The sequence below is a fragment of the Copadichromis virginalis genome, linkage group LG8, assembly GCF_057382275.1.
Source record: "Copadichromis virginalis isolate Kocher_CV1m ecotype Utaka linkage group LG8, C_Virginalis_male_GT1.1, whole genome shotgun sequence".
NCBI lineage: Eukaryota > Metazoa > Chordata > Actinopteri > Cichliformes > Cichlidae > Copadichromis > Copadichromis virginalis.
In genome coordinates this window covers 8,533,709-8,546,477 of record NC_140625.1, presented here as the reverse complement: position 1 = coordinate 8,546,477, position 12,769 = coordinate 8,533,709, and the positions used below count along the sequence as shown (strand labels likewise).

The window sequence follows — 12,769 nt, the reverse complement described above, 5'->3', positions numbered from 1 at the left end:
GGAAAAGACTTGCTGTCAGGTAGTCAAATAAAGAATTTTCTACAGGCCTTAAAGCTACAGAGCTGACCACTTGGGCTCATGTCGACCTGGTGAGGGGAACTTTGGAGCGTCTCTAAAGCCTCCATACTCTTCCTCATAGGAATGGGCGAGCTGCTGGAAGCAGCGATTAGCCACGTCTGGAGCCAGTGGAGGACTTTGGCCTGCGTTTGCAGTGATGGTTGTGCCTTTTTTCAGGGCCTCAATGATCCTCTCCCCACTGGACTCCAAAGCAGGACGATTATTCTGCCACTTTAGAACACAAGTCATACTTTATGTCATTCATACACTTCCACAGAGACAGCACAGGAGGGTAAAGAGAACAAACAAAAATATAATTTAAATCTCTTTAACGACTTTTTTTCATCCCCACTAACAATGCATGAAATCTGATATAATAATGTTCCCTAATTCTTGAAGTTTTACTACCTGATCTATGATTCTGGTGAGGACCGTCTTGAACCCAGGTCTACCTCCACGGTCTCTGGGAGGGAAGTAGGTGCCTCCAATGAAAGGTCGAAGTTCAGGAGTCAACCACACACTCATAGGCCAACCACCACCTCCACTTGTTGCCTGGAAATAATTCCCAGGCAAAAATTATAAAGGGGCACTAGCAGAGTGAAGCTGAAAGAGATTTTCATGTGAAAATGTAAATGTATACAAACCTGCACAAAGGTCATGTAGACCTTATCCACATCAGGCCTCTCTTCTCTGTCTAGCTTGATGCAGATGAAGTTTTCACTAAGGATTTTGCCAATTTCCTCGTCCTCGAAGGACTCCCTCTCCATAACATGGCACCAATGGCATGTGGAATAGCCCACTGGAGGTCAAGCAAAAGAAAATTCTTAATGTAGTGATCCAGATATCTGTAATCTATGTCTCGGAGATTTTTTTTTAACTCTTACCGGATAAAAAGATGGGTTTGTCTTCATTCTTTGCTTTGTCAAAAGCATCCTTCCCCCATGGATACCTGACCAAAAAAGGAAAAAAGAAAAACAAAACGTGGCATTTGGCCGTGCTTTCAGAAAGTATGTCCATCTGAAGTTTAAAAAGCACTCACCAGTCGACAGGGTTGTGCGCATGTTGTAGCAGGTATGGTGACCTCTCCTTAGCTAACCTGTTGGAGTGTTTGTGAGAAGTGGATGATGGCCCTTCACTCCCTGACGCCATACTCATGAAGACAGATGGACTGGACACACAAGATGCTTATGAATGTGGATCCTGATTCTTATTAGCAAAACAGAGCAATCTTGATGTTGCTGCCTCGGTGTGGGCCCAAATACAGTGACTAAATACCTTACACAATGTTAAGCCAGCCCCAGGATGTCATTGTGTTACCCTTGAGTAATACGATAAAAATACAGCTACAACATTCAGTTCAAATTTCTCTATACATACCCGTTCCTTACAGAAACACTGTCAATACCCTGTGTAGTATATCGACAAAAGAATATATAAAATAATATACTAATATTGATAGGTTAATTTTTTCTAATTACAATTCTTGAGCGTTTCTGGGGCTGTACAAGCTTGTTCAGCAGCTCATTAAAGCTGCAGTAGCTGTCAAGCAGCTGTTAGTCCAGACTGGCAGCCGTGGCGAATTCCATTTGAATATTCTCCAATTTATTATGACTTAGCTAAAAAATAAAAGTTCATACCCCGGAAAACGTCAACAAACAGCTTTCACTTTATGAGTCATTTTTGTTGAATTCGGGTGGAAAAGCTGCACATATGTGCGTGATTTTTCACGTGTAACTTAGAAGCACAATGCTAGAATTTTCATCGTTAGCGGAGGGTGGTCGATGAGTTACCAAGAAACCAGCAAGAAAAGCTAACCAGTTAATAGAAACCAAAACATATTGTCAGCCTTTGTACTTACACCGAATTGAAATGCGTGGCATTATGATTTTAATCAAATGTTTGCCCCTACGGGGGAATGTCTCTGGCCACGAGTTAGCCTTAGGGACATATTAATATGAATGATTTTATATGGGAGTATGGTGTGGTTCGACACTCGTTAGTGCTATTGTGCCACAAGCAACAACCGTATAATAATACAACAGGTCGTGACTTTTATGCTAAGCCCGCTATGCTTGCTGTAAAATGTCAAAGCAGTGTTTACGTACAGCTAGCATTAGCTACACATTAGCTGAGGCAGCGTTACCTGAGGTAGCAGGCCGCCCGGGGATGGAGGAGCGGTGACCTGTCGCTTGGTGGGTGGGGAATTTGTCTGAAACACCTTAAGTCACCCTGTGATTTCTGCTGTGGACTATACGCTCCCGAATAAGCTGCAGTTAACACGCATGTAGGTCCCGCGCGGCTATGTTTGGACGCCGACCGACGCCATGCTAGTCTTAACATCCTAATCCACCAAGTGCGTCACTTTAGCAAGCTAACTTTAGCTAGTTTGTGAAGAGACAGCAGTCAAAACTTCCAGGCATGAGTTAAACACTTTTTTTTGCAATACCCTCACTTGACAGATGGAGGCGCGACAACAAAGCAGGAGTGGGGATCACAGGAGATATTTGTTTTGGTGATACAAAATAAAAATGACAAACTGTGCAGTAACGTCTTCTCCCAAGTTTGTTATTTTCGTAAACGAATTTTAATTAAATATAAAATCTTTACATTACCTAAAGGAAATAAAACACAAATTCTAATATATTATAAACCATCTTCGCATTGCATTGGATATGTGAGATAAAATATATATCTGCACTTTTTTCCTACCTCCTTGTGTATGTGGCTTATAATTTAATATTACACCCTGTTCATATGCTTATTTTTCTACACATTTTTTATTTTATTAATTGTTATTAGTCTTGAATTTAAACAACACAAAATGTGTTTGTTTTTGTATTTGACACATTAAATAAAAATTTAAAAACAATTTATTGTTTATTTAAAAAAGCAATACAATACTTATGTACAAGCAAAATATTTAAGCCTCTAGTAACTGTACAATATTTATATCTTTTCAATGAACCGATGAGTTATCTATGGTTTAAAGAATAAAACACACACACACCGTCATATTCAAACTAAAGAAACACAATACTTTTTCAGTTATGGTTTCATTAGTGCAGAATTGAGCTCAACAACTGTTGACACAAAGTCCTTGCGAGTTGCCAAGTCTGAGGCAACGATGTTCACACCTGATTGCTGCTTCAGCCATTTCAGGAGCTTAGGCAGACCCCTCCTAATAACGTTGGGGAAACTGTCGCAGAGACGAAGGATGTAGATGAGTATCCTATGATCTGCTGGAAGAGTCATGTTCAAACCACATACAAAGAAATCTGTGGGGAACAAGTTGAAGCTTAGTAATTATCTCAAATTATATTGTGTATAACCTGGCTGTTTAAAACTTTTTTCTCTCTGAATAGATGTTATTTTGGATATTTACATCCCAAGTAATATTGTTTTTTGATCACCAAAGATGAATGTCTTGCTGTCTATAACTTATAACATGGCATAGTTGAGAAAACTCACAATTGGAAGTCTTTTCCTTTCCCAAGGCTTCAGATATTTTTGATTTAACTTGTGCACGGTCCATGCTATTGGCGTAGTAATAAGTTATTTTTTTCCACATTTCAGGATGGTAGTTTGCTGGATAGTCATATGAAACTATGACATTTTTGCCTTGGTCCCAGCAGTTCTGCAGTGTGGGGATGCCCTGTTGTAAGATAATGAATATCTTATTTTGAAACTATAAGCAAAGGTTACAGTAAGTACTTCAATAATGAGACTTATTTGACCTACTGATCTAAGAATAAATGAATACATTTTTTAAAAAAGAAGAAAAACTGTACACTACCGGGGGGACGAGTGTGCTTCCAAACATGGTCTTAATGAAGCCGATAAGATGGTTGTGAAGTTTATCTTTAATGTTTTTCTCAAAACCATTGAAGTTTGAAAAAGCCAGGATGATGACTTCTTTAGGATGGGCCACTGTCCAGGCATGTATTTCCCCGAGAACAGTCTGAACTCAATGGGAAAATTAGCTGGCATTAGATAAAAGAAATCTTCTTTATAGGGTTCCTTCATGACACAGTAAGTGAGCACATGTGTTATAAATCACATTAACTAAGGCTAATTACCAAAATAGAACAGACACTTCATAAAGGAAATCAGTAACACCTGTGTTTATTTACCTTTGGTCATATTTTAAAACTTGAACTAGTTTTAAAACAGGTCTTGCCTAAAGCTTAGTAAAGGTCTTCTTAAGTTAAAAAAAATCTGCTAAAAGTTCAGTTATTTTTATATCAAAAAATTTGATATTTTAGTCTTGTACTTTTGTATATATAGTCTTGTACTTTTACATAATATGCTTATTATTACCTCAACATCAGTGCTTGTGTACAGCCCATGGTAAAAGTAAAGCCTAGTGGGATGGTGGTCATTACGTTTGCGAGCGATCCTCAAGTCAAAGTAGCGAACTCCTGCTTCCAGTTGCATTGTGATGTTGTATTCCTGTGATAAAAACCAACATCAGTCAAACATTCCATTCTCTGTTTGTTACGTTCACCTATAAATTTGATAGCGGCAGGTCAGAAACTCCCCTTACCTGGGTCATTCCCCATGTTCGTACTATTCTGCGTAAGCAATAAATCCAGCTGAATCGTTTTAGATTGTCAGGCTCTATAATAGCAGAGCTGGCATCCAAATCATAACTCACAGAGTCATGGCTTCCTACGAATGAAACACACAAATGCCTTACCAATGTTGTTTTAAAATGCTGTACAGATTTGGGAGTTGTTTTTTTATGGTGTATTTATGGGATTTTTTTTCTCATGTAGCTCTATAGTCCTCTTTTAAATGTAATGTGTATGGGCACAAATTATGGTCATAAATATTTTGTACTTGTAAATCAGGATTTGTATGTGTAAAAAGAATTTGTGTGTGCATAAAAACATTTGTGTGTGGACTTAGCCAAATAGTGATGGGTCGTTCGCGAACGAAATGGCTCTTAGAGCCGGCTCTTTGACGTGAACGACGCGAGCCGGCTCCTTATCGCGAGCCGTCACGTGGGTTTTTTTTTTTTTCTTTCTCTCACCCTCTCTCTCTCTCTCGCACTTTTTTCCGCTTCACTTCGCACCTGAGCCTTGTGCTTTATGCTGGGCAGAGGGGGGAGGGGCGGTAGTTACACTCACTAGCACAGGAACAGAGCCAGAGGGAGAGAGAGAGAAAGAGAGCCAGGGACAACAACGTCACATTAGAAAGGTATAGTAATCATCCACAACTATTTTCGGTTGCAGATGATAAAGGATTCAGAAAGTTTATTCATGCAGGCCCATATGACAGAGAATATGCATGTTCTTTTTGTTTTCATATTATAATTTATATTTAATTGTGTTGTGGTTTGCAGTGTTTTGTGTTGTTTTCACTTTAAATTTGTAAAAGGAAAAAGCTGAAAATTTAAATAGTTAAAATTTGAAATGTGAATAGTTGATTTTTGTATTATATGATTTATTTATTACATTTTATGTGGAGTGAAAAAATAAAAGTATATTTACAGTGGCCCCTACAGACAAAGCACATACAAACTTCAAATCACGTACAAACTCCAAAACACGTAAAAACACGTACAAACTCCAAAACACGTAAAAACTCAAAACACGTACAAAAGACAACAGAAGTGCTCCAGGATGCTGGGCGCAGTGTTGAGCTTTTGTTACCTAGTGGCTACACAAGCCAGCAAGTACCAACGACCGGATTCGGTGTGTGGTAGTAACAGGTAAATTAAAATTTTTAAATTATTTGAATATATATGAGTGCCTGTGTATAAATACACAAACAATACACACATGCTTTCAATTGTGTAATTTAAGTGATCTAGTAGCTCTGCTTTGGAAGTTCAGTTCATGCTAGAAATGTGTTTTGGAGTTTGTACGTGTTTTGTCTCTAGGGGCCACCGCATATATTTATATATAAACATGTACAAATAAAACCACTTTTTTTTACGTTAGTAATTCCTTTTGTGCATAATTTTATATTATTGTTAATAATAAATTAATTAAAGCAACAAAACAACCTGAAGAGCCGGTTCGGAGCCGAAAGAGCCGGCTCTTTTTAGTGAGTCGAACCGAAAGAGCCGGATCTCTAAAAAGAGCCGGAAATCCCATCACTATAGCCAAAACATACAAGTGAAACTCTGCACTCAAGTTTCAAGTTACTAGTACAAATTTTGACCCTAGTTTTCTTCCTTTCATCTGATTGGTCATTGTCATGTCAATCACAAATTTAACAATCCAATCAGAGAACAGATGGGTTTGGCTGTGGAGGGGTGCTTTTTTGAACTGCAGGTCCTTGAAGGGTAATACAGTTTGAAGCTGGAAGATCTCTATATAAATATCCGATAGAAACTAGGTCCCCTAAATTTCAGTAGCTGTTGAAAGGATAAAGTTGTGGTATATCAGTGGTTAGAAATACCATTATTACTTTAAAGGTTAAAGGTTAATTAAAGGTCCTTTCACATTGGATGCATGTGCTGCTAATGCTAGCTGCTAACTAAAAGCCAAGGATCCAAAATTTGTTGCGCTGGCTGCTGAGCTCTGTGGGGTTTTGCGGCAGCTCTACCTGTACTAGATGCACCTGCTCCTTGTCGTTTCTATCTCTGACTTTATGTCCTCTACAAGAGTTTCTGTTTTTTTTTTATCTTCAAATGTTCAATAGAAACATGTAACGCTAATTCATAACGAAGAAAGCTTTGTAACTATCCCCACTAGTGAAGACTGTCATTTCCACAACACTGCCATTTGGGTACAGTCTCCGCACTAGCCAAGTACAACTACTGTATTTCTTGCAAATAATTAACAAATTAATTAACAAATGCAGCAGAAACCACAACCTTTTTCATTCATTTTGTTTGTTTGAATTCTGACTGAATAAATGCTACCACTAAATGCTATTGGAGGTGCCCCAAAAAAATCTGCAGTGTAGATTGCAGAAAAGTATTTCTGTTAACAAAATGGTCCGATTTGACACACTGTACATGCTGTGTTTGATGTTGGACACAGTTGCACTGTATACATTTACCTGGTATGGCTAGTTTGAAGAGAGGAATTGTCCAAAGTTCAGATGGTAGTTGTGACATCCAGTCAGTGTAGTTCGCGATCTTTATATTCCCTTTCTTTGCAGACATCTACACAAAACATTTTTAAACTTACGGGAGAGTCTCTTAGAAATTCAGTGGTTCTAGGCAACAGTGAACACATTAAGCACAAACATAAAGGTCACAAGTTTTAAGAATTAACACTTACCCTGCCAAAGTCATGCACCAGCTGTAGTTTACTTCGTTATTCCTTCAGATTTGACAGTGTACACAAACTGACACAGTCAGACAATCAGAGGCTTAGCTTTGTCACTGCTCCTCAGAAGGACTTCATTGTTATGTTGTAAGAGTTAAAACGTCAGCTGTCTTACCGGTTTTGCAAGGATGCAATCAAAACAAGGAATGTTTGATCAACAAGATATAACGCCCCAATGAAGCTTCCTCATACCCTCAGTATTCACTAGGAAAAAAACAAAGGCTTTCACTACACTTTTAATTCTGATATTAGTGCAGACTTCAGTAGTGGATTTCAGTCTGCACTCAAAAAAGTAAACTAAGGCACTTGTTTGATGAGTTCGTTGATAAGTTTAACCGATGTCTCTAGCAATAAGATCTCTGGAAATTATTGAGAAAAAAACCAAGGGCTGAAACACTTTTTTGTACTAATGCCGTCTGCAAACAGTATAGTTTACAGAGACTTCTGCCTGATTTCATCAGTCAACCTGTTGCTACTGTAAAGGCTCAGAGCAGATCCCTGATGTTGTCCCACACCGCCTTAAATCCATCTCTCTCTGACCGAGATCACTGTCTTGTTAACACTGAAAGTCTTATGCCACCCTCACATATAGTGCTTCTCTGCCACTCCTGACTTTCTCGTGCAATACCACAGTTTTGCCGTTGACACCCTATCATATGCTTTCCCTGAATAACAAAAGACTTAGTGCAACTCCTCCTGACCTTCTCTATACTTCTCCATCAACACTCTCAAAGCTAACATCACATCTGTAGTGCTCATTCTAGGCATGAAGCCGTACCGTTGCTCACTGATGGCCACCTCTGTTCTTAAAAAGAGAAACTAGCTGTCAACAGGGTTAAACCACTGAGGAGGAGGCCATTCTTAAAATGTATTCAAACATTAATTTCCACTCTTGTAAATTACAAAGTGAACTCATGCGTAATAAATCACATATTTTCTCTTGTCTGTACACAGATTGTTCTCTGCGACATTCTTAAGCCATCTGGTTTTACGAGTAGTCTAGCCTACTGTTGACATGACTCACCTTAACTTGTGCTACCGGTAGATCATGTTTTTAGCATCCACAGCTATCAGATTGGTACATATGGGCAAAGTAGTTACTGTTTTGTGTAATGTATTGTGTTGTAGGCTACAGATTTATTGTAAAGGAAACAGGTTGGAGGAGAGATACACCGGAGCCCTATAAACACTGTTTATGGAGTAATCAAGTTAAGATAAAGTTATTCTGTTAAATGTAAGTTTTGCATAGAGGGGTTACTATTTGGGAAGCATTTTAGATGAGGTGTTAGCAGCCTATAAAAGACAGATTTGAAATGCTTTGTTCTATATGAACAATGACCACAAAACAGAAACAAAATATTTATTTAACTTTTTTTTATTAGACTTTTGATGTTGCAAAGCCGACTATAACACAAAAATTTATAGGCTTTTCAAGGACTTGACTTCAGGTTGATTATCTAGCCTTGGCCAGACCCAACATATTCTGGCCTCTTTTGTAGATTGAATAATACTGTTTGAGGAAGACATCACTCAGGGTCCACATGTTGCCACCTGTAGCACCGAAGCCTTAGCCTAAACACTACCATTTGCAACATCCACATGTAATTGATTAAAAATATTTACTTTGTTTTCTGTTTTTTTTTCTGTGTACTTTTACTTAGAAACTGTGATCACACTGATCACACATAAATTATTGCAAAGCTCTGCATACCAATAATGTGAATGCTGAAAGAGCATTTGGGTCTTTGGGTTGTGGTGGAGTAAGATATTTACATCATGGTAGCTGAAACGTGCAGCAAATGTGTGATGCTGTCAATATGGTAAGGTAAGCTTGGTAAGCAAGCTGCCCCAGTCTAAGTTTACTCCTAATGGGTAATTGCTGAGTGATCGGAGGGTGAAATTAATGCCTTTGCATGCTATTATTAGCATTTTACTCCCTAATATGTCTCCCAGAGCTGATAGTATGACATTCATATTCATTAAAGAAGGTCATCATTTATGAGTTGATATCATTCACCCCCAAAATTTTGTTTTGGAGACACATGTTTTTCACACAACAATTACAATACCAGTTGGAAACAACTGCACTGTTATTATTTACTCAGCATGGCTAGTTTAAACAGAGGAAGATGGCCTTTGTGACAATCCGCCATTGAAGCATTTATTTTCCCTTTGCCTTTTTCTGCATAGATCTATAAAAAACATTTTTAGTCTCTTATAAATTCAGTGACATTAAGCAAAAATGAACAAATTAAGCTCAGGCATAAAAGTCAAAAGTGTTTGGGAATAGCACTTACCCTGCCAAAGTAATGCTCCACTTGTAGCTTAAATCTTTATCACTTTAGATTTGAGAGTGTACATGAACTGACACAGTCAACCAACTGAAGATTAGTTATTGCTCCCCAGGAGCACCTCATTTATATGCTTTGAGGGGGATAACGTCAGCTGTCTTTCAAGTTTTGTTGTGAAGCAATCTGAAAGAGGAATCTGGTAAAATCTCCTTATGCCATCATTATTCATTAGAAAATACAATGAGATCACAAATGCTTTCAACACACTTTTAACTCTCTGACTGGAGTGGACAAAAAGCCATAAATCAGTGGTTCATAAACCAAAACAAAGCCCAAAACAATCTGAAGCGGTCGTCAACAATAAATTATGATCTACACTGAATTTGACTCTTAATAGATTTTTATATAACCATGAGCCCATTCTTAAATCCATAATTAGTGTTTTTATATAATTATGTGCCCCCAAAACATTAAACACCTTAGTTACACCACGGATGACTTCATCCTAGATCCTAAATCAGGCACACAGATCATGTTTGTGAGTTTCGTTCTCTTTCGACAAATACAATAAGAATAAACAAAAACAAATTTGTTCCTACAGACATGTGAAAACAGCACCGCGGTCAGTGGTTTCATACACAGTAACCTGCATGTCAAAGTGTTCTTGGGCAAGAAGCTGAACCCTGAATTTATCCAGATGGATCCACTGGAGTGCGGGTGTGTGAGTGTTGTGTTTAAAGTGCTTAGACATTTAAAAAAAAAAAATACTTGTATAGATGTGTGTGAGTGAGGCTTGTAGTAAGGAAAGCACTTTGAGTCCTCACATTAGTAGAAAATGTGTACAGTGGCTTGCAAAAGTATTCTACCCCCTTGAACTTTCCCACATTTTGTCACATTACAGCCACAAACATGAATCAAGTTTTTGGATTCCACGTGAAAGACCAACACAAAGTGGTGAACACGTGAGAAGTGGAACGAAATCACACATGATTCCAAACATTTTTTACACTTAAACTAAAAAGTGGGGTGTGCGTAATTATTCAGCCCCCTGAGTCAATACTGTAGAACCACCTTTTGCTGCAATTACAGCTGCCAGTCTTTTAGAGTATGTCTCTACCAGCTTTGCACATCTAGAGACTGAAATCTTTGCCCATTCTTCTTTGAAAAACAGCTCCAGCTCAGTCAGATTAGATGGACAGTGTTTGTGAACAGCAGTTTTCAGATCTTGCCACAGATTCTCGATTGGATTTAGATCTGGACTTTGACTGGGCCATTCTAACACATGGATATGTTTTGTTTTAAACCATTCCATTGTTGCCCTGGCTTTATGTTTAGGGTCGTTGTCCTGCTGGAAGGTGAACCTCCGCCCCAGTCTCAAGTCTTTTGCAGACTCCAAGAGGTTTTCTTCCAAGATTGCCCTGTATTTGGCTCCATCCATCTTCCCATCAACTCTGACCAGCTTCCCTGTCCCTGCTGAAGAGAAGCAGCCCCAGAGCATGATGCTGCCACCACCATATCTGACAGTGGGGATGGTGTGTTCAGAGTGATGTGCAGTGTTAGTTTTCTGCCACACATAGCGTTTTGCATTTTGGCCAAAAAGTTCCATTTTGGTCTCATCTGACCAGAGCACCTTCTTCCACATGTTTGCTGTGTCCCCCACATGGCTTGTGGCAAACTGCAAACGGGACTTCTTCTGGTTATCTGTTAACAATGCCTTTCTTCTTGCCACTCTTGCATAAAGGCCAACTTTGTGCAGTGCACGACTAATAGTTGTCCTATGGACAGATTCCCCCACCTGAGCTGTAGATCTCTGCAGCTCATCCAGAGTCACCATGGGCCTCTTGGCTGCATTTCTGATCAGCGCTCTCCTTGTTCGGCCTGTGAGTTTAGGTGGACGGCCTTGTAGGTTTACAGTTGTGCCATATTCCTTCCATTTCTGAATGATGGCTTGAACAGTGCTCCGTGGGATGTTCAAGGCTTGGGAAATCTTTTTGTAGCCTAAGCCTGCTTTAAATTTCTCAATAACTTTATCCCTGACCTGTCTGGTGTGTTCTTTGGACTTCATGACGTTGTTGCTCCCAATATTCTCTTAAACAACCTCTGAGGCCGTCACAGAGCAGCTGTATTTGTACTGACATTAGATTACACACAGGTGCACTCTATTTAGTCATTAGCACTCATCAGGCAATGTCTATGGGCAACTGACTGCACTCAGACCAAAGGGGGCTGAATAATTACGCACACCCCACTTTGCAGTTATTTATTTGTAAAAAATGTTTGAATCATGTATGATTTTCGTTCCACTTCTCACGTGTTCACCACTTTGTGTTGGTCTTTCACGTGGAATTCCAATAAAGTTGATTCGTGTTTGTGGCTGTAATGTGACAAAATGTGGAAAAGTTCAAGGGGGCCGAAAACTTTTGCAAGCCACTGTATTCTCCTTCTGTATCCCAGTTATGAGATCCAGTTCTGGCTTTGGATTTGAGTATGAAGTATGTATCCATAGAGTGTTTTTGAACTACTTTTTTTTTTGATAGACTCACATATTATGTCACTTCATGACATATGACATCACTCTCCTGTGTGTTAAATTGAAATAGTAATATCAATAAAAGCAGGAAGTCTAAGAATTGACTGTTTCCTTTACAACAATTTCATCCACTTGCAGTTACTCTGTTACATAAATACCGTTGCATTTCTTCCTATCTGTTAAAGTTTCCATCACATTCCACATTCATCTCCATAGCTCGTGACTTTGTGAGAATCTTCCTGTTGAAGATAAGCAGCAAAAGATGCGACCCATGAAAGCAACGTGACCCATGACTAAAGCCTTCCCACATTTCTACACAGCCGTTTAAAGAAAACCAGAGTTTAGAAAATTGCTTCCCTGCAGTGTATTGAATACTAGAGTCAATCCTTGAATACAAGAGTCCATTGACTAAAAATGCAATACATGTTGATGTGCAACTTGTCACAGTTTGAGATCCACTGCTATATATAAATACAGCCTGGTGGAAAACTGTGCTATACTAAACAGTGCGCTCATGTTAAACTATCTTGTGAACACCATCCACTGCATTTGAGTTTAATGGGGCAAAGGGGTAAAGGGCTGGAACATTAAATCCCTTTCAGGTG

General features: G+C 38.9%; 2 protein-coding genes and 1 long non-coding RNA gene across 3 annotated transcripts in view; 1 reads left to right on the top strand and 2 right to left on the bottom strand.

The window, feature by feature from the left end:
• Window positions 1-2,502, bottom strand: part of spata20 (spermatogenesis associated 20) — a 52,620-nt gene extending 50,118 nt beyond the window's left edge. Inside the window, exons 1-6 of the mRNA XM_085465577.1 lie at window positions 2,201-2,502; window positions 1,097-1,225; window positions 942-1,006; window positions 702-856; window positions 466-609; window positions 87-288 (exon numbers count right to left, since the gene is read on the bottom strand). Coding sequence (XP_085321703.1) covers window positions 87-288; window positions 466-609; window positions 702-856; window positions 942-1,006; window positions 1,097-1,225; window positions 2,201-2,397 — 892 coding nt within the window. The 5' untranslated portion in view covers window positions 2,398-2,502. The remainder of the gene's footprint in view (window positions 1-86; window positions 289-465; window positions 610-701; window positions 857-941; window positions 1,007-1,096; window positions 1,226-2,200) is intronic.
• Window positions 1-12,769, top strand: part of LOC146702645 (uncharacterized) — an 89,763-nt gene that overhangs the window by 12,423 nt on the left and 64,571 nt on the right. The window lies entirely within an intron of this gene.
• Window positions 2,922-7,468, bottom strand: LOC146702649 (PI-PLC X domain-containing protein 1-like). The gene is made up of 7 exons (XM_085465576.1): window positions 7,296-7,468; window positions 7,072-7,177; window positions 4,601-4,725; window positions 4,375-4,506; window positions 3,851-4,015; window positions 3,526-3,709; window positions 2,922-3,332 (listed from the first exon to the last, which is right to left on the bottom strand). Exons 2-7 carry the CDS (start codon window positions 7,175-7,177, stop codon window positions 3,103-3,105), a joined length of 942 nt encoding a protein of 313 aa, XP_085321702.1. The 5' UTR covers window positions 7,296-7,468; the 3' UTR covers window positions 2,922-3,102.